Genomic DNA, 26,997 nt, shown 5'->3' with positions numbered 1-26,997 from the left:
CCTGCATTTTTTTGAAGTTTTTCAATATTTTCCAAGGAAAAATATACAGAAAACTATCAAATTTGATACAGAGGTTCAGCTGAGATCTAGAAATGTTAATTTAATTACAGTTAAAATCTGTTTCTCAAGCACATTGGATCTTGGAAGATTAGATACGAATTCTCTACGAAAGCTAACTACATAATATTTCTATCTTAAATTTCAAAGAACAAGACTCAAATATAGTGATTCTAAAAATAGCTTTATTATGTCTCGACATGGAAAATTTTATTCAATCTGATTGAAATAGGAAGTTTCGAAACCCAAACTACATAGTTCAAATGAACTATCATTATGCTCCTTTGCTTTTTCCCGTCTTCATCAACCTATATGGATAATACTTTTGTTAATGTGATTATTCAAAATAGCTATTTTATTTTAGAAAAATTAATCAATGATGGAACATTCTTAATGGGTGTAGCCAAGGTGCAAAGGCATGCAAAAGAATTCACCTTGAAAGCATAAGACTATAACATCGGCTCATAAATTTCAGCTCGTTCAGTCTTGAGAGCAATTCTGACTCACATTGTTGAAACAGTTGACTGGAATATTTCCAAAAATGAGAGAGTAATGTGATACAATAAATCAGGGCCACGAGCTAACAAAGCTGGCCACGGCTTGGCTCGGCTGTTTATTTAAATAATGAATGATCTGCCTTCGCCGTGCTTGTAAGTGTATCTTTTTTCTTTTAATGAGCACAAGGCAGAGTATCTTCTGCTGCGCTAAATGAAAGAAATGAAGTACAGAGTGTAATTATAATTGAATTTCAGCTATTTGGAGTTGCGCTCTTCTTAGCGTAAGCAATTTTGAGGAAAGATCAAAAAGGAGGAGGTGGAAAAAGGAGGAGGCCGCAGACGTGGACCTTCCTTTATTATTGCAGTTTTTCTTCATCCTTAGCCGTCCACCCACTTGCAGAAAAATGATCTTCACTTCTTACACCATCTTTCCGCTTCTTCATCCTCTTCTTCTTCCTCTTCTTCTTCGCCTCCTCCTTCTTTTCTTCCTTCTCCGTATTCTCCTTTTCCTTCTCCTGCTTCTCCTCCTTCTCCTCCTTCACTCCTTCTCCTCCTTCTCCACCTTCTCCTCGTTCTCCTCTTTCTCTCCTTCCCTCCCTTCTCCTCATATTCTTTCTCCTCATTCTTTCCGTCTACTTTTCTGTTTCCACAACTCCATTCTGTATTACTACTCTGGTATAATATGACCGAGAACATTCAGAGAAGAGAAGTTCCAACAGTTTATGATGCAGTTGTCAGCTGCTATTCTCCATTTCATCCTCATAATACTCACTGCGGTTTTTATACTTACTAATTATTTGTATCTTCTTTATTCCTATTCAATTTTGAATCTCAAATGAACGATATCAAACTCGAATGCTTTTTTTGTAACATCTGCCCACCATAAAAACAAAATGTTTTCTTGGAATAGCTGTGTAGCAATAGAGCTGATAATTCATCCGACTAATATCATTTGAAATGTTTCTAATTTAGAATACTTCACTTGCAACAGCTTGCAACAGATTCTGAAATATCTGAGGATGTAAAAATCTATAAAAAATCGTGAGTGATAGCTCAAACGGATAAAACATAATAATTGGTCCCAAATAATGGATTCTATGTGAGCATTTCATCGTAAAAAACCTCAATTCTAGCGTTTAAACCCTCTTATGCTTGAATAATTTCGACAAAACGATTCAGTTACACAAGAGTATGATTTGTGTGTAATTCATGAATTAATCATCCAAATAAACTTGGGTGTAACTGTGAGAGTTAATCAATCGACAATTCTTTTGTTCTCCAAATTATGTTGAAGCCAAATCATACTGTACATTTGTCACACCAGTATCAGAATAGAGGGCGTTCTTCTAACAATTTATCTTCCCATAATACATAATACATTGTATCGAATTCCATTGATATCATTCGAGAAAGGATCTATGATACTTATCATTATGACATTATGGTCTCTCTTCACTCGATTTTATTATGAAGATAATTTTTCCCGTAGAAAGTGTATAAAGACATATTCCCGTGACTTACGGCGTCATGCCCCATTTGTTTCTCAACATAAAAGAGGCTTTCTGCTCAGTGTTTTTCGCATAATCATACAAATGTCAAGCTTGCCTACTTTACGACGCTTTCTTTCTCCAAGAAACCGACTTCTTTTCAGTTCACTTACGTTTTATTCCGTGGAGCGCCGCTGCTTGTAAGAGTGACGATGCTTTCAAATAAACTGTTGTACATCTCTTGCGTTATAAGAAAAGGGAAATTTCGTACCTTTTCTACCTCTGGAAGAGCAAATTGTCCGTATCAGACATTTTTTTGTTATCAGTTGAAACTTTTACTTTCAAACTTGCTACTTTGATCTTCAAGCCAGCAACCTATTGTTTCCAACTTGTAACTCCCTCAAAAATTGTAGTTAGAATAACACTCGATACTCGTGTTTCATGATTTCTTATTGAATGCTAAATCCACATCGTTTTATGTTTGAATAGTCTCTGGTCCAATTCCTAATTCACAAGGTTAAAACAAATACAATTTTGCCTGTTTAGTACTACTCTACTAAAATTTCCTAATCTACTAGACTAGTATCTCTTGTACTGTTTTTCACAAGAGTTGAGAAAAGATACGATGATGTTGTTGGATATAGAATCACTTTGATCCACCATAAACAGCAACTCAGTGAAAACAGTAGTGATAACAACTCTTCAATGTTTCAAACAGTAACTGAGAAGTAGGATTTCACTCGAACATACAAATATCATACAGTTTCTTACTTTTCCAGTAAATTTTCAAAGTATATAATATAGTCGTAGTTCTCTGATTATTTGACTAATTCAAAATATAAATCTTCAACTAATAAAATATGAAATATCAGTATATTCAGTGAATCTTATATTCTTCCATACTCATGGTGAATATTCAATAATACAAGTTTGATTTGCAAACTATTTTCATCAATCATTAAAATTACTAACATTGATTTCGGAATATAGATCATAGGAATTTATTATTTTTTTGGAAGTTTTTTACTGATTGAAATCAAGTACGATTGCCGGCTCTGCAGCAATGTTAGACATCAAATTAACGTTGTAGCTATTTCCATAGAGAAAAGATAGCATCTATCTAGTTTGTATGGACATAGTAATGAAAAACCAACACACTTGATAACACAGAAATGAGCCTTTGGAGGTTCATTAAACCCAATTTGGGGATGAAACTATTCGGATAGAAACAGTGACATACAGCTGAGAGGAAGAGAGAAAGATTGGGTGTAACAGATTGATTGAGAGAGAAAGTGTGATTGTGAATGAGGATGGCAGGAATATAATGAGTATCGTAGCACGCAAACCAGTACTATTGTGTCAAGAGACAAGTCTGGAAGCGTTTCATTGATTGAAGAGGGTCGCTTATTTAGGGGGATTCATCACGCTATTTTCAAAATTTATTAAACGTCATCAATCAAATCAGTCTCAACACTAGAACAAACACAAAACAATTTGTAATTATCATGAACAGGCCCTTCCATTTGTATTCACCCTCCAGTTGCTTGATTCAATAACGTATTCAGCAGCTTTCTGTTTGCAATCTCAACTATAATTGACAACTCTAATGTTTTCCCTAGAGGCTGAATGGAATATTATGTATGAATCATTCGATGGTCTCATTGATGGTGCATTTTCTTCTTGAGGATTGGATTCCTACAATTAGAAGGAAGATTGAATCATCATTAAAGAAGGATGTTAGAATTTGATTTCATTATCAAATCATTCTTCTAGAGATTAGTTGGAAGTAGCTACTACCAAGATTAGTACAAGATTGATATTTGTTTTTGATTGGAGCGTTCAAACACAATCGATAAAATAATGAGTGGAATGTTTAAAAACACATATAAACTATACTGAAAATATATTATACCCTACTAGAATTTTCGTGACAAATTTTGCTTGTACTTCTTACTTTCCAAGAGTTTAGGAAACATGTTCCACCATCAATGGAATGGAGAAATTTCTTCTTCTCTATGTATAATGAAAATTACTAAACATAACTATAACTCTTTTTAATTCCTGCTTCTTCAATAAGATTGGGATGAAACACACACAAGCCTGAACGCAATAATAAGCCATGATAACCTACACTTTCCTGTAGTAAAGTAGTGCCGCTCGAAAAACTATGTTATTGCATTTTCAAACGATTCTTTCATTAGCTATCCTGTTTATACTATTGTTGGGTGACATCATTTAACGGTGCTTGAAATAACAGATGTGAATGCATCTTGGTATCAAGTACAGAGACGATTTTTTAATAAATCGAAAACTTGCGCTTTTGGCAAAGTATGATAGACTTTCAATGTTTGCTACCAGATACTGCAGTTCGTACGGGATTTTCCAACTCATGCAAAAGTGAATCCCAAGTTTCCCACTGGAACTCAACCCACTCATTCTATTCCAACTTAGGAATGCCTTGTTCTCACTAATTAACTTCCCTTCAACAGAAAAGCTACTCAACTTAGCAGAGTAAAATACAATTTTTAGATCAAAAAGTCCAATACCCAAACTACCCATACTCATTGAGCACATTTCTGAACATTATTCTAGTAACGCCCTGGGTTGGAGAACTCGCTAGTGAACTGTTGTAATCTTTGAAACCCACACCATCCAATCATAAAGAGTTGATTATGAAGAGAAAATCATGGAAACAGCTAAATATTTCTCTAACAGGAATAATTTGACGGTAGGTTTCATAAGAGACCCTATTTGAAATGAAAAATTACTCCTAGAAACCTAACATCTTTGACTCATATGAACCAATTTTTTTTGAAATGAGAAGGTTGTCATGTGATACATGATTTCGATACAGAGTTCCAAGAGGAAATAAATGGCGAAAAGCGCACATTGACATCTCAACCCGTATCAGTTTGTTGATGTGAAAGTTGTAAATTATGTTCCATTTTAACCAGTTGAAATCATGTGTAATTGCATGACGGACCGACTGTGTGATAGCTCCCAAACAGCTTCAACTGATGAATGATGAATGGATGAATGAATGGAAAAACTGTAGTCATTGCATGCAATGAATTCTTCAGCTTACTAAGTAACAACGAATTTTCTTCTTATGCACTTTCAATGTTATTCCTATATTCTGAATGAGGACGAAGGAGTGAGTAAATTTTGTTGTCCAATAAACTTGACCTGTAGAAAAGGTTCGAAGAATACGTGTTCAAAATTTGAAGCTGATTGATCAATTCTTTCTAAAGTTATTGTAGAGCATACAAACAGACGAACAACGACTTTGGCATTCAGTTAGTCAAAAGTGAGAACTCGCTAACGCTCGTTAAATTATTGAAAATGAGTTGTTTGTTGAATATCTTATCAAGTTCAAGGAGGTCAAAGGATGATAAAATTCGGTTTTGTGTCAAAAGTAGAAACACCTTACGAAACACGAGAATATTGACATCGAATCAATGTGACTTGATTGAAGCATTCATGATTAAGGTATTGTTTTTAGTGGGGACACGAGGTTTATTCTTTTTTTATAACTTATAGCAGAGTCAACTGCAGCTGATTGTATTGTTGCTGATTCGGAGACAGTGCATGAGTGCACACCTGCGCCGCCATGTTGAGTGAGCTGACTGAAGTGAGAGTGCGGTCGCCTGCCAGACAGGGCAGACGAGTCTAGCAAGCAGCAGGATTGCCTGTGCCCGACGACCACCCTTTTTTGAATCTCATTTCGCTCGAAACATGTCCATTTCCCTGAACCCTCCCCACCCGTCAAGTCTAACCAACTAATCCCCCGACTGTCAGTCGGACTGGGGAAACTTCATTACAAGTGAAACATCCTAAACAACGCTTGACTAATCTTTTTTCCTACCGTCTGTAGTGCGCTTCTTTGTGAATGGAACCTTGTCAAAGTTGTCCCTAATGACCCAAAACAAAAATGTTTCCAAGCGTCTGTATGAATAAATCTGAGTGAATCTCGCAAATGTGACCTAGAATGCTAGAATGAATGGATTGGTGATGTATCGTTAGGAAAATTTTCGGGACCTAGAATGGAAATTATGACTCTTTGAAGAGTGTTGAATAAAAAAATTCATCCATTGCTGAATAAAAAAAATTGAATAACTGTATGTAGATTACATTGTACATTAATATTGAAGAAGGCTGTTTTATTGTATTAAGGCTTTTATACATTTGTTATATATTACTCCTATATAGTTCACTTATATGGTGAGCACAAGACAAGTTAGATTACTTTGTAGACAAACACTTCTTATGAAGCACTCACATACGTCGATTTGAAAGCTCCTCGCCTTAAAATGGTGAATGCTAATCCTAGAAAATTACGAAAGTTGACGTGAATTGATCTATCACAAACATCATCACATGAAACAGGTTTCATGAACTCTTGAAATATGGAACATGAACGTTTAATAAAAATATGGTAGAAAAATAAATAAATGATGGATTTTAATAGTATGAAGATATTGTAACGCAGGGCCGCCCAAAGGGCAGGGCGACCGGGGCGGTCGCTCCGGGCGCCGCGGCTAGGGGGGCACCGCGGTCGTATAATGATTACCGCCCCAACATTATCGGTTCAAGTACCTTTATTTCACCTTCACCTTAAAAGTCTTGAACCATTTTCTTATCAATCCATTTCTATGAATAACTCATTACTTATTTATATATGTATAGTGTAAATTGTGGCATAAACAATAGAAACTTGACGTTCACTGACTGAACTTTGGTAAATACAGTCACTTTACGCTTAGCATAGGCGTATATTTTTCCAGTCATTGAGTGAGCCTGTGCGCGCCCACTGCCCCTGAGACCTGCAAGTCTTCATTGTTCGCTGGTTACAAAATTTTTCAATTTAGAAATATCAACGGATATTTAAAATTAATAGGTTTTAGCCTGCAGAATACAAGGTTAGAAAAGACTATGAGATAAGACAAACTGGACCGGATGGTTTAAATATGGAGCTATTCAAGCATGGGGGACTCTTCTTCAAACTTCGCTTACTCCAAATATGTGCTGGAGACAATTGAGGATCCCAGAAGTTTGCAAAGTTGCTACAGTCAATCCCTTTTCAAGAAGAAAGATAATAATAGTCCAGTTACTATCTACATTGGTGCTTGCAATTTATATTGTAGTTATGATTTTTCAATATATTATTCGGTTACATGAGAAAAGTCCAGAACCAATTTCTTTATGCAAAATATCCTTGTGCTAGATACAGAGTGGCCCAAAAACCTCGTATTTCCAGTTCATTTTCCAGCTATTTCTGCCAAATCCAGTAATCGGACGGAAAAATTTGCTTCAACCTTTGTTTCAGATTATAAAATTCTGAATAAAATGAGATCATTTAGAACTCTCTATCTTCAATAAGTACTGAGTTATGATTTTTTAAAAATAAGTAAAATTTAAAGAAAAAATCAATTCTCATGAATTTTAGTTTTTGATTAACAATATCTTCCTATTGTTACCATTTAGTAAGATGTATAATTATTTTCAGTTACAACTGACAACAATGCTCCTTGTATTATGAAAAGTACCTAATTTTCGGCTTCAACCATCCGTCCGATTACTGGATTTGGCAGAAATAGCTAAAAACTGAAAAATTGAATAAAAATACGAGGTTTTTGGGCCACTCTGTATCTAGCACAAGTAAATTTTGCATGAAGAAATTTGTTCTGGACTTCTCTCATGTATCCAAATAATATATAAAAAATCAGAACTACAATATAAATTGCCCACCTTCTTCTTTATGTCTTTATTGAATGGACTAAGAAGTTCCAGTGAAAACTATAGAGGAATCAGCTTATAGGAATCAGCTGTGGAAACTATAGAGGAACCATACTTGGGGGGGGGCGCCTATTTACCTCGGGGCGGCCCTGTTGTTACGACATCAATGCTTTGATGAAAAAATATTGTCTCTGGTATCTTTGTGTAAACTAAATACTCATTCATATACATAATGATCAGTACTCTTTAGAAACTAGGATTGGTCTATTAGAATTTCAGTTAAACCTGTCATAATAGTACTCATATAATATAAAATACTGCAATTTCAACTCAAAGTTCCTGAACGCGAATTGGAGAGGTGCTCTTCTTCAAGTGTGAACCAAGCTTTCGAATCAATCTAGTCGAAGAGACTTGATTCCACTTCACAACACAGCCCACCCCATCACAGCTGCAGCCTCTTTCCGTGTCATTTGGGATGAATTCTTTTTAATTTGTCCAAACGTCAGTCTATAAGCGAGCAGCGACAGGACCGAGAGGCGTTGCTCGATTTCTTTTCAGATGTTATCAGATCTTCTTCTATCTGTGAGGAAGCTGGGAGCAATGCGGGCTAGCTCCAAGCCACCACCAGCGGTCTGAGAGCGGGGGAGCATGGTGACTAAGGGTTGGGATGTGTCAGGGTGGCTTTGGCACAGATCTCCTCTCCCGCCCGAATTTCGCGCGCTCACAGCCGTCAAAAAGTCTCCGATCAAAAGTCAAACTGTAGATTTCCCTTTATTTACTTGAGAAGAGCGACGCAAATGTCAGTTGAAGACAGTGCTTTGCCACTGCTCTGACTTGTCTCAAATCCAGCTCAACTCTGCTCTGCAGAAATACTTCCTCAATTCTGTTGGGTTCTTCGACTTATTTATCTTCTGTAGCTCAGGCATGAAGAATTACCAGTACTGGAAATTATAACTAATCTTCAAAAAACCTTGTTCATTCTACAAAATATGTTCATTCAACAAACTACATAAAATTTTAGTTTTCATGTCACATCGAATTAATTATATTATTTTAAAAATTTAATTGAACTGTGAATTGATAACATTGATGAAACGGATAATTGAAAAACATTAGGCTGATCACGAAATATTTTGAAACTTCTGTTATCATAGGTATGATAACGTAGATATATAGTTTTATTCTTTTATCAAGCTGGCAAAGGTCAAAAACTTGAATATTTTGGTGAATTATGTGTTTGTGTATCTATGTGTTTGCCATACGCTAATAATTATAATAATAATTTACGTATAACAAGAATTTCTTGAGTCGCATTTAAACCATTGATTTCTATTCCACTATGAATTTCACAGAATGGAAAATCATATAACTTCAGTTCATCCATTAATAATCAAAGTAGCTCCAAGGCTATGAGAGCGGTAAGCATTATAGTCGTACAGACAGATATTGGTTAATGACTAGTTCAAAAGGTTTTATTCTCTTCAGCCTCGATCCTGGTGAAGTCTTCATCCTGTAATAGATGACTTTCCTCAGGATTGACTTGATGTTAGAGTCGTCCGCATGAATACGTTTCAAATTGTTATAGCCGTATCATTAAAACAAGTTGTGTAATCAAAATGTCCAGTCTCTCAACTCATGGAGTGCATTTTCAGCTGAATTCAATTTTATTATTGCTCATTAATATGATAAGACGAGTATTTATCCCAAATTCCAAGAAATTACCTTGTAATTGATCACATTCCATAAGTATATTATTAGATGTATATATTATTATTATCATAAGTAAATTATTATTCCATAAGTATATCATACGATATGAGGTGGATGATGTACGTTGATGACTCCGAATAGCTAATAATGCTGTTCTCCTGATAGGATTCTTGCCTTACTCAGCTCACATTCTAGTTACTACTTCAAAAAGTTCATTTTCTCCTTGTTAAACCCAGGACATGCTATTGTGATGGAGACAATTATTTTATAGACCGATTCAAAAGAGGCTGGCTGCCTTGATCACTCGCTTTGACTACATTAATCCGCTTGTTATAACAAGAAGTGGATGAGAGTGAAATTCATTGTTGTCGAGTGGAATTCGCGATTCAATTGTTTATTGTCACGACAGAGCGGGCGCCCATTCATAACGCTGAAATCGGTAGTAGTGGATGAGTCGGGTGGAGGGGTCTCGTTTCTGGTTGGGAGCGGCGAAAAAGCGAACTAGTTGTGGAAGGAGAGGGGGTGGATGCCCCTCGAGGGGGGCTAATAAAGGGGGCACTCGCTTGGAAGTAACGGGTGTCTCAAGGGCCTGAGCACGAGCACGGCACGCTGCTGCTGCTGCAGCGGATTAAAGCAATATAAGAAGGGGGTGGACCTGTCGACGTTAAATGAAGCGAAACCTGACTTGGGCAAAGAGTGCTTTTATGTTCTTCCTACCAGAAAATTGAATGAAATAAAAACATATTTTGCTAATAAACTGAAACGATGTCATAAGATCGAAGGTGATGGGTCGATAGAGCACAAAATCCACGCATACGGTCGCTCATTCCACTATAAACCAGTACCAGCGCAATCCTGGTTTAAATGTATTCTTCACATTATTGTCGGAGCAACCATTATGCAATCCACTTCACTGTTTGTGATAAAATATTGTGAAAATAAACCGTTTTTATTCTCCCATGAGACTCACTGCTTCCATAGACCTGTATTAATTGTTTGGATTCATACAATGAGTGAAGCAAACAAATGCTTGCAAAGAAATACACAGAGAATGAGAGAATACGCAAAGAAATGTATAATGCAAAGAATTATCCCTTCGAAATAATATAGGAAATCAAATAGTTAAATATTGGAGGTTTTGGATCTTGAAATTTGGAACATTAAATCAGAAAATAAAATAATGTGAGAAGTGAATTCATAGAAATCGAAATAACAATATAGGATGATATTGTGTTTATATAAGATGATATTGTTAATTTCATTTCCACTTCATTCTCATTCCAGTTCTAGGAGGCGGTTTCATGGCTTAGAAAGAGTGGAATTGAATAATATTCTAGTTCTTTCCTATTATAGAGTTTTACAATCATGCGAAATTAACAAATCATACAAATCATTAATACGTATTTTCTTCACGGCTATGACATTGAACATGAATTGGCATTTATTGAATAGAATGGGAGGCAAAATTGGATGAACTATTATGTTTTTTTTGTTAGCTGAACATTCGAACTCTACCGAGTTCTATCCATTCTACTTGACCCAATGACTCGACCAAGCTGAGAAGAGAGGTTGGTGTGGGTTTGACACCTCTCTCCGATGATAGACAACCACGTTTCAATATCAGGCTGCAATATGTAGATGAGAGATGATATGCTATCACTGTGACTAAACATATTCATCAATACACATGTTAATATTGACCTGTTCCATCTACCTGTTGACCTAGAACATGGTATACATTGACACTACTCATAGCACAATATAAAAATAGAATGAACAGGATGAAATATTTTGATTGACTTCGTTGAGATTGAATAAATTATCAATTAACTATTTTCCGAATTTTGATACAAGACGTAGGTCTACGTCTATGTCTAAGACGTATGTTATGTTGCTTCATTTTAAATCAAATTTTGAGTCCACAAACATACAAACCAGAATTTATAATTTTACTAGATTGAAAACCGAAAAAAATGAAAATATTGCACCAAACTGTAACTCCAAACTTGAAAACATTGAATTATTTTTGTATTGAAGTATTTCCTTGATGAATGATGCTCACTCAATAATATTGAGTTAGCATAATATAAAGATGGAATGAACAGGATGAAATATTTTGATTGACGTCGTTGAGATTGGATAATTTAGTAGTATATATTATATACTACTACTTGCACGTGGGTGGCAGAAGACGGTGACGTGATATAAAATCTTGGAAAAAGATTAAATCTCAGACTCTTCTGGCACTAGCATCACTCTTGTATGTTGATAGCACTATAGAGAAGTGGAACATTGTTTCTGATTATACTCCATCTGACCAAACCCCTTGATAATCCTCAAAGCAATCTGTCAAACAGCAGAGGACGCTCAAGTGGACAGTGTTCGAATTGTGAAGAAGCAGCGTCTGTTGACCAAGTAGTGATGGTCTGCACTGTGATGAATGATGGCGACTGACAAACATCCCTGGCAATAACCTAAGTGGCAGAGCAGAGCAGCCAAAGTGGAGCAGCCAGCACTCACACATTCACACAACCAGAAGACATGCCTTCTGCTCTGCCTTGGCATGCCTCGCGATCACAACATTAATTACCACTACTTGTCACCTGCTGGACTCCCTCCTCCACACTCCGTACACTACGACAAAGCTCGACTGTCCCTTCTTTCCACCCTTCTCTGCAGTTCGCTTTACTATTGTGGTCTCTAAACGAGCTGCCGAGAAAATGGCGAATTTACGAGTATCGTTTGTTCAGCCCAATTTTTCTGCGCCCAATATCATCGTCCATTGTCCCCGGCACCTTCTTTCACAGTATTGTGCTGGAGCTGTTTTTCAGCGCATTTTCACACAATTCCCTTATCATCGATGAGCGTCGCTCTCTCCCGCTGCCACCGCTTCTGCATTGTTGTCGCCTTTTAATCAGCTGACAGGCTTTATTTTCTGTTTTACCGCCGCCGCTGCCGCCGATAACAACATTTTCAACTCCATTTTTGTTCACCGATCGAATGTTCTGTCCTGAATCACGCGTATCAACAAACCAATCTCAAAATATTTATTCCTTAGAGCTCTTAATTTGATGAAATGTTAAAAGCAATAATTATTACGTGAGATGGAGTTGAAAACACGTTTTTATTCCTAAAGAAGATATAGACTATCTATCCACAACGTACCAGTTTGAAACTTTGAAACGAACTGATGTCTTCTCTTCTATTACTAAAGATATAATTATAATAAATGGAAAGCTTCAAACACTTAATTGTTGAGAGACAATTTCCAATAGCTCAACTATCTTATTAGGAAGATTAGAAGAACGACTTATCTGAACAAAGATTCAATCCATATTTACATATTGAAGCCCGTCTATGCTAAAAAATGCGTCTAACTTATGAAGAGGATCTGTAATGTTAATAAAACATTATTCATTTATGTTGTGATCTAAATTTATGATAACTTTCATAGCTAATTTTACCTTAATGAGTTAAAAGGGATATATAGTGAAACTCTCTTCATGATGTGAGAACTAACACTGTTCTGTAAGCTATTTCCATAATTGCAAGAAATACAAAACCTTTTTGAAAGTTTTTCTTCCGATGTGTAGGGAAAACGTTTTAACGGTGTACTCTCATATTGACTTTAATTACCGTACATTACATAAAACTTTTCGGAGAATTAAAATGCACAGAGCAGCTTTTACAAAATTTTGACCCTTCTCTGGAAGAAGCCCACTTTACTTTCTAATTACAGGGAGCAGTCAACATTCTCTTGAAATTAGAGAGGGTTAAGAGCAAGACGACCGAGTAAGTGAAAATACTTTTCCCAGTCGCCAAGCGTGAAGTCTGCGAAGTCTCTAGTGGACTTTTTTCTGGAATTTGGAGGCTGGTCACGTCTCCCTGGGCATATATCTCTTTTTGGCTTGACATAAGACAAACGCACTCTTCTCCAAATGTATTATAGTTTGGACTTTTCAATAGCAACACATGAGGACTTCTCTGCTCTCTCAGACAGAAATCTCTCATATAGTATGCCATAGCACATACAGACAAGGGTTGCAAAAATTGTCTGATTTCGGGGCTCGTAACTTCGGCCTTTCAAAGCATTCCGATTCTACGATTGGCTGCTGGAAACTCAAGAGTGAAATGATGTTTCTCATACAAATGAGATTGGAACTTGGAGGATTGTGATATATGTGTTATTTTGAAGTTTTTGTTGTTTCTGGAAGCAAAAACTTAAACGCTCATTGTATTCTCAATAAAATGAGATTCCAGGAACATTGTCTTGAAATTTTGCTTTTAAATACGCTATTGTGGTGATATTCCCATCAAGATAATACTTGAAACCTATATGCCTTTTTGGCTATAGAGCTGTAGATAATTGTTTGCGTCTCTATCATCAGTTTCAATTCTTGAAACTGGATGCAATGTGGAACCATTGAATTGAAAACCTCTATATTGAACCAATATAGTTTGGAGAATCCATTGTGCTCACCGTTTGTTTCCGTTATTTATTTCCGAGCAACTGCATTTTATTTTGAGTATATTCCTAACACTATTGCTTTACCTGATCCTTTTGCGACATGACAAAATGTTTTGTTCTATTCTGTAATCTTCCTCATCAAAAATATGGCGTTAAAGTGGTGTGATATTTTACCCATTTCTGGTACTCCACAAAGATAACTGGGAATGTTAATAATATCATAATCGCACTGTTGCATAAATCAAACCGGAATAAATGTTCTTCTTCGTGCTAATTCCATTTCCTCATAAATGTAGGGTGCGGAAAAGAGATGAGATTGAAATAAGTGAGTGCTGCAGCATTTAATGCAAAGGAACAACACGCGTGGCTGGTGACCCCTCAAGTGTGAGAGAAATATTTGGCCTGCATGAACGCAAGAGAGCGACTCCTCTTCTGCGGTGTGAAAGCATTCTAAGGGCTGGTTACAAAGGGCGCACAGCATTAGATGCACATTCTTGTCATGAACTCCCACCAGCTGCAGTAGTACTCTAAGCCACCCAGCTTTGGTCTGTCTAACAAGGTCTTTGTGGTCTGTTCTTTGACCATTAGCTTCGTTTACTTCCCATCTTCTTTTCCTACACTATGCAAGATCATTATTCTAACTCAAGAACCGTTCAAATAGGCTACTGTAAATCTATCTGCTGAATGATATATTGATCAGATTGATAAATTATCCCTATATATAAAAATGATTGTCTGTTTGTGTGTTAATTTGTTAGTTTGTTTGTACCCTATAGGCTCGAAAACTACTTGGCAGAACGGCATGAAACTTTGGGAATATGTTGTGTGAATACTGGGGATGGTTTCTGACCAGAAATTTTCATAGGGGGGCTAATAATAATTATATATTGATCTATTCTACAGACCTATGTTTTCGAAATTGTCGGCCGAGCGGCTAACGTAAAACGGGAAGATCATGTTGTGATAATATGATTTAGCATCTAAACTTACCAGCTGTAATAAACACATCACTCTGTGATTGTTTACTGGTATTGAAACGGTAGTTTTAAGCACATAGGAAGTCCGTATTGAGATGTCAATGAAAATATTCATTGTAAATAAATAAATTTCATGATTCACCAAATAAAGTCAAGTGTGATATGAGATACATTGACTTTAGGCGGTACGAAGTTCGCCGGGTAAGCTAGTTTGAATAATAATATAGTAATCTCTCCAAGACATGATTTTGTTTACAATTTGATCCCTAATGAACGAACTGTACGAGTTCTGAACTATTCTGAACTCTGTGTACCAATCTATTTTGTTCTATTTATGAATGATAATTCTGTGCACACGTTTATACAGATTTTAAATTGAGAGTTTATTAATTACGGGTAGTATGATGAAAACTAATTGCATTAATCTCCAACATTATTGGATTATGTTCACAAGGTCTTATCCCATCATTAAGAATATTTTGAGAGGAATAGTTAGTTGTTAACAAAAGAGAATGGAACAAGAAAATCTAAAATTTCTAGATGACTGGAATATTTTGAAATTGAGAGACATGATAGAATTCACAGAATCATAATCAGAGATGTGATTCTTTTCCATAGAGTCAGCTCGTTATGAATTCCTCTCACTATTATATTTCTTATTTTGTTGTCTAACTTTTTGTTTTCACATTGTTGCTGTAAGTTTAGATTTTTGGCTCGGTTCAGGGACTTTAGAGGCACGTCTGAGTGATACCAACTTTAAATACGGCAAAAACCACCACTCTTAATTGCTGCTCCCCTCTCATCCCTTGCGGCCATTCAAACGTTTGCTTCTCCTTCCTCTCCTCTCCTTTTCACTCTCTTCATCATCAACACTTCTTTTCCTCCCCTTCCGATCCTTGACTCTTTCTTTTCCACTCCCACTAATGATCTCCCTAATGTTGAAAGTTTCGACAGCTTTTCCCAAAAAAGCTGAAGCAGTTTTTCAACCGCTCTAGTTTAATTCTTCCTTATACATCTATAATTCGCAAGTAATCGCTCACCGCTCTCTTGTTCAACGGCGCCTTCTTCCACGAGCTATTAGAATTTAAAATTGAACCGTTGATGAAGCAGGCCGACAAAGTTCAAATTCTCGCAGCACAACCAAAAACAAAGAGCTTGTGAAAGGGCGCAGTCCCATTTAAAATTATCTTGTCTATTCATCATACGCATCATATTCCAAGGGTTAATTGAGGCAGCGGAGTACCAAGAATTAAGAATTTGTAAAGGTTGATTAAAGGAGGAGAATACTCACTTGATAGCAGGCAGCATAGAACATTTTTTCAGCACATAAAAGGTGTGCTTCCCTACCATCCATTAAATTATTGGATGTCACAGTTCTTGAAATGCAATAATTGATAGCTTAATATTTTGCAATTCTGATATATATATATATATATATATATATATATATATATATATATAATATATATATATATAATGTCTGAATTTTAAGAAACTGACTTATTCGCACACTCAACGCGATCATGTATTGCACTTGCCAGACAGACCAGTTATTAGAAACCAGAAACATTAATAAAATATAATATTAAGTTAAGGAGAAACACTGGACCAGTACAGGAATGAAAAATGATTGTGTTGACTTTTATCTTCCTTTCTGTTTTTCATATCCATTATAAACTGAAGCACTGGAATTAGCCTAATAACAATAACCTCTGAACATCTTCATAGCATTTGATTCGTGTGACCATTTCCGGAGATACTATAGGTAATAAGTTTTCTCGTCAATAACTTATCCTGTCAACTACCTTCATTGATTCCTAAATATAAAGATTCCGACAATTGATTCCAACAGTGAGAAATCAGTGGGAAACACACTAGATTAAGAATTAAACAGTCAATGACACAAACCAAGAGAGTTAAAGTGTTCTATTCAGATGGAGGAGATCGAACCTATATAGTCAATTCACAATTTATATTGTCTTTGCAAACAATTCCCTGTTGAGACGATAGCACCAGATTCAAATTTTTGGCCCAACTCAACCAACTCATCAAGTGCATCTCGATCACAAGATGTTTATTTCACATCGGCCTCTTTTTCTTATTCTATAAATTTAATTTCCACTCTCCACATTTCAATAAAGTGTGAGGCAATTCATCATGCACTCTCCAAAAGACAGAGTGTTAACTCAATTACGTTGAAAAGTTAGACTTGAACAGGTTGGTGTGATTATGATTTACAGTTGAGAGATAACAGCGAATTTTCAAAGTGAGTGTTCTAGTTGCTCGTGTGAGAAGCTCACTCACAAACTATTACTGGTGCAAGTCTGTAAATCACGCTGAACCGTGGTTGCGTGACTGTAAGTGGAGATGCAGTCTAGTCTGAAGGACCGGGGCGGCCGACGTAATTATAAAACGATTTCTACTTAGAAACTGCGTACATGGTGCGCTGAGAGTGGGCGCTGAGCAGGGGGCGAGGGTGTATTAGCACGCGTCAAGAAGGGCTCGAGTTGCTTATTCCAATGTTTCAGTTGAGGGAAAAGGAAATTTGTAATTGATCGTTCGTTCTACTTTGGTGGTCGAGATGTCGGCTCGAATAAACACGGCCGAATGAGACTCAATTATCAGGGAGAAACAAGCAGCAGTCGTTGTAACACAAGGCTTTCCTGCAATCAATACCAGGTAAAGGGTCAGAGTGATGTTTTCCCTTATACAGAATCTTGCATTCGGCTAATTATATTCTCGTTGAATAATTTACGAATAATGTATGTACATTATTCGTACATAAATAATTTTCAAATTTGAATAATGTACTCGTATGCATCATTAATCAAATTTTCATTCCTAGAATAACAAGATAGAATCTCGTATTACTATAAAATGAAATATGCCATACTGTCATCCTTAATTCCAGTGTTTCTATCAATAATGCTGAATAATTATAAAATCTTGATGAACGTGGTTGCGTGAACCACAGGAACAATAAGGACGTATCTCTTGAGATTTGATTTTCTCTCCACTGTATTCTCGGATAGTCAGCCGGTGAGTAGTGAAGGGTACTGAACCTGTCTCTCTCACGTCTCACCATATCAAATTAATAAATTGAATGAAAATCTCGTGGTAGATTTTGAATTGATTGTGATTCCAGATAAGGGAATAAGGTAGAAAGGTATTTTCTCGTGAATGTTCAAAACAGTAACTTAATCAGAGTTAGAGAAATCAAAGTTCACTAATGGAGCATAGATTTCATGTTGTGTTTTTGACTGTTGAAAGTGTGCTCTTAAAACAGATTTGTACCACACTCAAGATTCTCATACAATACTGGACTGTCTATAGGCTAATGTTTTTGAATGGTTGATGCAGCTCTTATAGATTTTCAATGATATAATTGTTGATGGATAGATTTTGGTTCGTACGGGAGTTCTCAGAGACTAGATCGTTTTGAAATTGACAAGCATGAATAGTCCTGGAAATTGAAGTTTTCAATGGATAGATTTTGGTTGGTACAGGTGTTCTAAAAAACTAGATCGTTTTGAAATTGTCAAGCATGAATAGTCATTGAAATAAGCCAGTGAAAATTCTTAAAAATCTTTCTGTACAGTTCATCAACATATTCTCTCTTTTGAGATACTTTTACGACGGTTCGCAGATCATACTTTTGATCGAGTATGATGGCATAAATTTTTGACTGGCCGTTAGAGAGCGCATGGACTGAGATAGCTAATGGCACCATCACCACTCAGCCATAAAAAGATTGATTGATAGCGACAGGCCAGTTTAGTCGCTCAAAAAGCTTCACGAACATCATCAAAAATCACCCGACATGAAAAACCTGATGACGTCATGAGATAAAACCTCGACATGCTGTCAAAAAGGATTGCAACCGCACGGGAACTCGTTAGTACAATGGACTTGCGCTCCAGGGCAACTGTTGTTTCTGCTACACCATATAGCTACATCATAAATAATATAGCTATAGCACAAAGCTAATATCATCTCCTCTATTCTGTATACCCTATTTCCAGTCTGGCTTCAACATAGAACGACTTCAATGTGGTACATCTGTAAGATGTCCAAGACATGTATATTTCGCATTGCGTAATTATAGTACCAGTAACCTACTTCCTTCAACGCAGATGGAATACTCAATCATGAGTGAAGCACTCAATTATTGATGACACTCAAAAAATGTTTTTAAAAACTCATTCATTTTAGGATCTTGTTCTATATCAATTCAACCATAAATCTAGTGACTCTAAACGAAGCCCTCCATAAAATTTTTATCAAGGACCTACTGATTGATATTTTACTGACTAGAAGTGAAATAAATAAAGTTCAATCAAATTCCATTATTATGATTCACATAACTTGACAACTGTAATATAAATTATGCGGTGAAATCAAGAAGCATATCTGAGAAGTTTGGTAGGATGGAAGGATGAATTCCTCTATTAGTTAACGCAATGTCAAAGGCGAAGAGAGGTGGACAGAGGGTTAAAATGAATAGTAATGATTCGAGAGTTGTAAAATCGCTTCCCGGTGGTTCGGAACTCATCTAAAATTGTTGGTCCTATTATCATCTCCTATTATCATCAGCCTCATTACCCACGCACAAGCCTAAAGCTCATGTGGGTATCACCCTCAGAAAAAAAGATACAGATTGCGAACATATAAAAAAAGAGTGGAAAGGGTGAAATGGAAAAGAATGATAAGTATCTACTAAGAATATGATAATAGGGGATGAAGAAGAACCGCTTTAATTTGGAAAAGTCAAAACATTATCATTATTAGACATTCTTAAAAATCAATCTCTAGTAATCAGTCTGTTACCAGCTTTCCATCTCTTAGCTGAGGAAGATGCCCACATGAGCTCTTGGTCTGTGCGTGATTAAGGCTGTGCAAAGGCTAAAAATAAACTTTCTACTGGTGATATTTTTCGAAGTTTTCAGATTTTATACTATCAAGCTATCAAAATGAAAAAGTTTTCTCATGGAAACATTTTTTTTCCAATCATTACTTTTCAAGATATGAGCGCCTTGAGTTTAAATTTTTTGGACAGAACATTTCAAATTCGGTAAGAGACAAATCCATGAGATTTATAGGACAGATTTTTCATGGTTTTGTTGATCTAGTAAACCAAAAATTTTCTGAAAATATCGATTTTTGAAAAAGTTATTCAATTTATCAAAAATGGCCAAAACTCAACTATTGGTAATTTTTTGGTAAATTGAATCACTTTCTTAAAAATTGATATTTTCAGAAAATTTTTGTTTTACTAGATTAACAATGCAATGAAGAATCTATCCCTTGAATTCCATGGATTCATTTCTCACCGAATTTGGAATGTTCTGTCCCAAAAATTTAAACTTTTCGCGCTCATATCTCAAGACGTAATGACAAAAAAAATGTTTTTCTGTGAAAACTTTTTCATTTTGATAGCTTGATGATATAGAAGTCGAAAACTTTGAAAAATATCACCAGTAGAGAGTTCATTTTTAGCCTTTGCACAGCCTTAATAAGACGGATTATGATGAGAGATGAGTTGACATACAGCTTTAGGTAGATTCCGAACCACCAGGAAGTGATTCTTCAACTTCGTATAGTATTTTAGAGGAAATAAAGTATTTTTCCGGCTATTAGAGTATTGCCACTCCTACAAAGGGAGTAGCAGGAGCATGAAGCTTATCTTATCGTTAGCTTATCAGCCCGACCACAAAACTAAATCACTTCCCAAAATCTAAACAATCCCTTTGTAAAATACGAACTTATATCCCTAATATACCTGATGGAAACACTTCATTCTTGAATCTTATTCTGGGCATCATCAATAACACTCTCATTCGTGAATATATTATCATTCATATTCTTATTGTAATATCACGGTTCAAAGTATGCAAGAATATTCACAATATATCATTGTATTGTGTTGACAGAGCCCTGCGAGAAGACGTACTGTTCGCACGGTGCGACGTGCCTGCCGGGCAGTGACGGGAAGGCGCTGTGTCGCTGTCCTGAGACATGTCCGCAGACAGCCGCGCCCGTATGCGGCACGGACGGCCGCACCTATAGCAACCTATGCGCCCTGCGTCAGCACTCCTGTCTGCACCGCATCAACATACGTGTTCAGCATCCCGGAGAATGTGGTGAGCTTATCAATCTATAATCATTTTATTGTTTGCCATTTTCAAATAATTATTGTAGTTGAATAATAAAAAGTATGATTATTGTAATTTTCCCATTTCACTAATAATGGAGTGATAATATTTCTATTAAATTCTTTACACCAATCATTTCATACAATATATTATTATGGTTTGCGATTCTTGTGAGAATTGAATAAATTTTAATTTCAGGCAGAAAGTATTCCGTGTATTTTCTGGAAGTAATCTATTCACAACTAGTTGTACAATACAACTAATAGAGCCTTTGAATCGCAAATCGCAAATCCTCACTGGTGCTACCACAGCTCAATTAAGATTACTAAGCTTACTGTGTTTCACCAATATTGTAGGTTCAAATTCCACAAATGGATGAATTAATAACCATGAATAATATCGTAATGCCATTAGTTTCTGATAGGCTATACATATTTTTTTTTTCTATGCCACACATATATAATACCAAACTTGTCTTAAACTTATGCATCGTAAATTTGTTTATCTTAACATAGGTCATAGCTGAAATTATGATTGTTTACGTTGTTAGGAATAGGTAAACATTTTATTTTAATTATTTTATTCACAATCACAATCATAATTAAAATATGATTGGGAAAAGACAACAGGCATAGCCCAAAACTGTCTTCTCCCAAATTTTTTACAAATAAAAGTCTCCAAAAAGGAGGTTAGATTCCACTTTTCACTTCAAAAAGTCCAATTTACACTTCAAAACTAATGCCTAAACTAAAAATTTTAAATTTTGATATTTTAAAACTAATTAACATAGTCGAACTTAGTCTCTGTTGTGCAATGCAAGATGCATTGAAATTGCTTCAGAGTCAAGTTTGCAATCTGTGCTTGGGCTTTATTTTATCAGACCGCTGACCTATTCAAGCCTTCACTCTTTTTTGTTCAACATAATTTTCTTTTCATCTATGGGTTATTGTCATCTAAAAGAAAAACATAAAAATAGTAGTAACGCTTTTCTTCCTCTCCTGCTTTAACATGTTAAATTAGTGAAACGAAATAGTTACATTTCTACTATAATAATTACTATAAATAACGGCTGTCACGTTGGGATGCCGATCATAAGGCACTAGAAGGTGGATGATAAGAGAATCGTTTGATGAACTTGATGTATCTCTAATAAGATGCACAGAGTGTGCTGATATATTTGACTTTCATGGTAAATTTAGTAATAGAGATTCTATGGGAAACGGCAGTGGCATGGGCTTCTCGGTCATTCATCAGAACATACGTAGTTATAGACGTAACTTGAACAGTATTTCAACAGTATTACAGGGATTAGGGCATAAGTTTAACTGCATAATATTAACTGAGGCATGGCTTAACGACGACAGCCATCCAATTAACATTTCAGTTTACCATTCTTTTAGATCATTCAATAATCTGAACCAGAGCGATGGGTTGGTGGTCTACATCGATGAAGGACTTCCAGTCACTTGCAATGAACTGGTACTGGGCGGTCTGGCCACCTGTCTCTCTCTCACCTTTACCTGGGCGGGGGCGACATGCGAAATTCTAGCTGTCTACCGCAGCCCCAGCACTAATCTAACTACATTCATAAACGCGTTAAACGTATATTGCAATGAACAATCGCCAGGTGTCGTCCGAATTCTGGCAGGTGATTTCAATTGCGATACGTTGAATGTTGCCCCTGGCTCTGTTGAGGAGCATTATATCGATATTTTGAGTGACGCAGGATTTGTGCCCTGTATTGACAAGGTTACACGGCCGGCCAGCGGAACCTGTATTGACCACTTTTTTGTCAAGCTTCCGCGTTTCTTCAATGCATCTTCTGTTATTCTGCAGTCCTCGGTTACCGATCACTATGCTATTTGCTTGAATATATTATCGACAAAAACTCATAAGCCGCCTAATACAGATGGAGTCATTATTAAAACAGACTGGAAAAAGGTGAGGAACACACTTTCTAGTCACAATTGGAATAGAGTCATTGAACAAAACAACGTTGACAATGCAACAGATATTTTCATTGAATCGGTACAAAACATAATTGCCGAAAAATCACATGAAGTAAAAGTTTCATCTAGAAATACTCAACTCAAACCATGGATAACTGCTGGACTAGTAAATTCTATTCGACATCGTGATAAACTCAGAAAAAAACTCAATAGACAACCATTTAACTATCTCCTTAGAAATGAGTTTACTCAATATAGAATATGCTACATTCAGCAATCAAGCGAGCCAAGTATAACTATTACAAAAACAAAGTTGAAGAAGCGACTGGTAACCCTAGAAAATTTTGGTCGGTTATAAACGAAATCTCAGGTCGTATAGATAATAGTAAATCATTCCCCGTTAGTGCATTCTCCCGCCCTGGTGAAGTCATCGACTCTCAAAAAACTAAAGAAATTGCCAACCAATTTAATCAATATTTTGCCAAAGTTGGGACAAACCTAGCAAATTCTATAATAACCCAGGATGCACCAGTAGTGAGAGATGATGAACATGCTGCGGACTCTGAGTTTCAACTGCAACCGGTCTCAAGGCAGGAATTGGAGGAGGTAGTGAAGAGTTTGAAAGGGCGATCAGCTCCAGGTTGTGATGGAATCCCTACTAGAGTGATTAAAAACAATATTGACATATTAATACATCCTATCCTACATATAGTCAATTTAAGCATTCTGGTTGGACACTTTCCTTGCGCTCTCAAAACAGCCAGAGTAATACCTATTTATAAATCAGGCCCCAAAGGCATATTCTCCAATTACAGACCTATTTCTTTGTTGGCAACATTATCTAAAATAATCGAAAAGTGTATAAAAATACAACTGACTAAGTATTTAAACGAGTACAATCTCATCTCCAACTCACAGTATGGTTTTCAAAAGTCCAAAAATACATCTGATACTCTTTTCAATATGTCTAGGGCTATCTCAAGTAGTATTAAATCAAGAAGAAAAGTACTGATAACCTTTTTGGACTTGGCAAAAGCCTTTGATACAGTTGACAGGAGAATTTTAATAAAAAACTTGAATCATTGGGGATAAAAAATATCTCTCTCCGATGGTTTAAGAGTTACTTTCACAATCGACAGCAATCAGTTTGCATAAATGGTGAAAATAGTGATAAAGAGAATGTTGAGTATGGGGTAGTCCAGGGAAGCACCCTTGGGCCACTGCTATTCCTAATCTATATCAACAATCTGTCAAAATTAGTAGTTGAAGGTGAGTTGTATCTGTTTGCTGATGACACAGCACTAGTGTCTACTGGGAGCACTTGGGAGGAGGCCTACATGAGTGCTTCAATTGATTTGTCAAAAATAAAGAACTGGTTTGATCACAATAGCCTTACAGTAAATGTGGAAAAAACGAAGTTTATGCCAAGAGCCTTTGAATCGAAAAAGTAGTACAATTAATAAATTAACTGCTTTTAGCTTTCAAATCGGATAATGATTTGTAATTCATGGTGAGAATTTTTTTGTAATTATTATAGGAAATAATATTATTCTTGCAACAGGACCTTAAGAAAGGAATAAGGATATTAAATAAGATAATTATTGATGACGAGTTTATTTTGTCACTGACTTTTGGCATAAAGATAACAAAAGATATTGGAAGTACTGAACATTGATGCTCTTATTCACTTAGAGTATGCCACTGCTATCATGACATGAAGCTACATCAAAAACGATATGGATGAAGCAGAACAGCACAAACCAGTATCATTTTTCCTGATCTGAGTAGACCATTTAAATAACTATTGGGTCATGATTGATTGGATCCATTTCAAATTTGGAAAGTTCTGGACAATTTCGATGGAATAAGATAGACATTTCTCAGATCAATGATCGAAGAATGGTGTAGAGCTTTGAGAATGGTGCAGTCTGCTTGGAAACTATTAATAAAAAAAATTATGGTAGATGAATGGCCTAATCCCTGAGTGAACATCACATTTTAGAAGTAACATATTTTCAAATTGTTTTCTTTCTGCTCTCAATCTATGTGATTTCACATTACAACAAAAATTTGGAAGATAGTATCAAAATATTATTGGAGGGAGTTCAATAAGTATTGATAACCTTCTAAATTTTCAATGATTCTATTATTAGTACAAGCACATTGATGTTGTTCTGGGACGTGCCTCATAGGTAGATGATTCACTTGCACACGAGCATTAATATTATTGATTTGAAATATGAGAGCTTTCTGAGCCAGATGAATATTGAATTATTTTGCAGGAGTATGAGATGGGGACAAAATTTCAAAGGGAGATGGAGCACGTCTGTTTCCGGCAAATCGTAATTTATTAGGGCCAGTTCTAGAGTGGCTTGAGGGAGAGAGAAAAACTAGTTACGATGGGTATAGACAGGGAAATGAGGATTGTATAGGATTGTATAAGTAGGGCATGATTTTGTTAGTTTGTTGGTGTCGTAGCAGAAGAGAGGTGGGTTATGATGAAAATGTAAGAGGAGTTGAAGGGTGGACAGAAAGGATGAAAACTATAGGAGGAAAGTGATGAAAGCAAGAGGATTAAAAGGAGAGATTTTCTTGAGTGTTTTGATGATAATTAATTTCAAATAAAAGGGAGGATACCATGAGGAGGGAGATATAAAGGACGTGGAAAGCATCTTCATTAGTAGTAGATTAGTTGATAGATCTGAAAAACCTACTCTGAGAAGAAGAAGAGAAGCAGCAGGTCTGGTGTAAATATTGATAGAATAATGTAAAGATGAGAACGTAAAAAGAAAGAGGACAACAAAGAGAAAACAAGAATATCAAGGCAATTTTTATTATAATTTGATCGAAAAAGAAGGTGAAAGAAAAGCCAAGAGTCGAAGTAGATAAAGGAGAGAAAGAGTTATTGGAAAATTGTAGGGACTTTTGAATATTCATACGTCTAATGAGGACACGACAAGTGATCTAGGCAAATTGAACCTGGTGGTCTAATGAAGGTTGCAGAATCTGCAATCTGATTGGCTGCGATGACGCTGACATAATACTGATGAGCGGCGAGCGACTGATGTCTCGGGGTGTGAATGGAAACCAGATGGCTGTTGGCCCATCGATCGATCTCTGTCTTAGACGAAATTAGAGTGGCGCGCACCTGTAGCCATGTGCGTAACGCATGTCAGGATCTTGCCAACTAGGGATAATCCAGATTTATAACCTGCGCCCCCTTCAAGGGACGGGAACCTGCCAGAATACTTTCTCTTAAATATTTACGTCCTTCGCCCTACGCCCAAGGCCAGCGACCTTACATGTTCCGGCTTTCCTTCCCCAACAACGAAGGAGAAGGCTGAGTTTTTATCTTCCTAAAGCTGAAAAGCTTTTTGCGACTCGCTAAATAATTTATTTCGGCTCTGCCTCTCCCCTGCACACACCACACCTCTGTCCTTTTCTTTCAATTCCGCCGACTCCAAGAGATTTGTTTCGCCGTGCAAACTTTTCCGGCCGACTCAATCTGTGCGCACACACACAGAGACACACACTTACACTCACCAACCCCTCCCATGCCGAAGGTATGTATATGTGTGTCAGTCAGCCCCAACAAAACAATAACGGTTTTCGCATTAAAATTCAATGTGAACGGAAATGAAAGTTTCTTTAGCGCCTTCGGAGTGTAAAGTTGTTCTCTTTGGAAATCCTTCGGAAATACAAAAGGAACGAAAACTTCCTTAATGGCTCAGCAGCGATAAGCTGAATTGGTTGTCTTGTCTGTACACAATTTATTCAGTGTGTAGCAACAAGAGAGAGGATGATGGGTGCTGGAGGAAAATTCGATGCCAGCGCTGATAAAGACCATCTCCAGATATAAACGGAAAACTTTTGAAGAAGGTGAATTCATTTATTATTTTCACTCGTTACTAGCTATAGAAGTTATTATTGCTAGAAGCTCCAATCTGAATGATCGAAGTTTCAT

General features: G+C 36.4%; 1 protein-coding gene across 1 annotated transcript in view; it reads left to right on the top strand.

Moving 5' to 3' along the window:
- Positions 1 to 26,997, top strand: part of LOC111055663 (agrin) — a 363,044-nt gene that overhangs the window by 215,734 nt on the left and 120,313 nt on the right. Inside the window, exon 5 of the mRNA XM_039423653.1 lies at positions 20,863 to 21,072. Within this exon, the coding sequence (XP_039279587.1) occupies positions 20,863 to 21,072 (210 nt within the window). The remainder of the gene's footprint in view (positions 1 to 20,862; positions 21,073 to 26,997) is intronic.

This window comes from Nilaparvata lugens, chromosome 3 (genome assembly GCF_014356525.2).
Source record: "Nilaparvata lugens isolate BPH chromosome 3, ASM1435652v1, whole genome shotgun sequence".
NCBI classification, from domain to species: Eukaryota; Metazoa; Arthropoda; class Insecta; order Hemiptera; family Delphacidae; genus Nilaparvata; species Nilaparvata lugens.
This window is presented reverse-complemented; position numbering and strand designations above follow the sequence as displayed.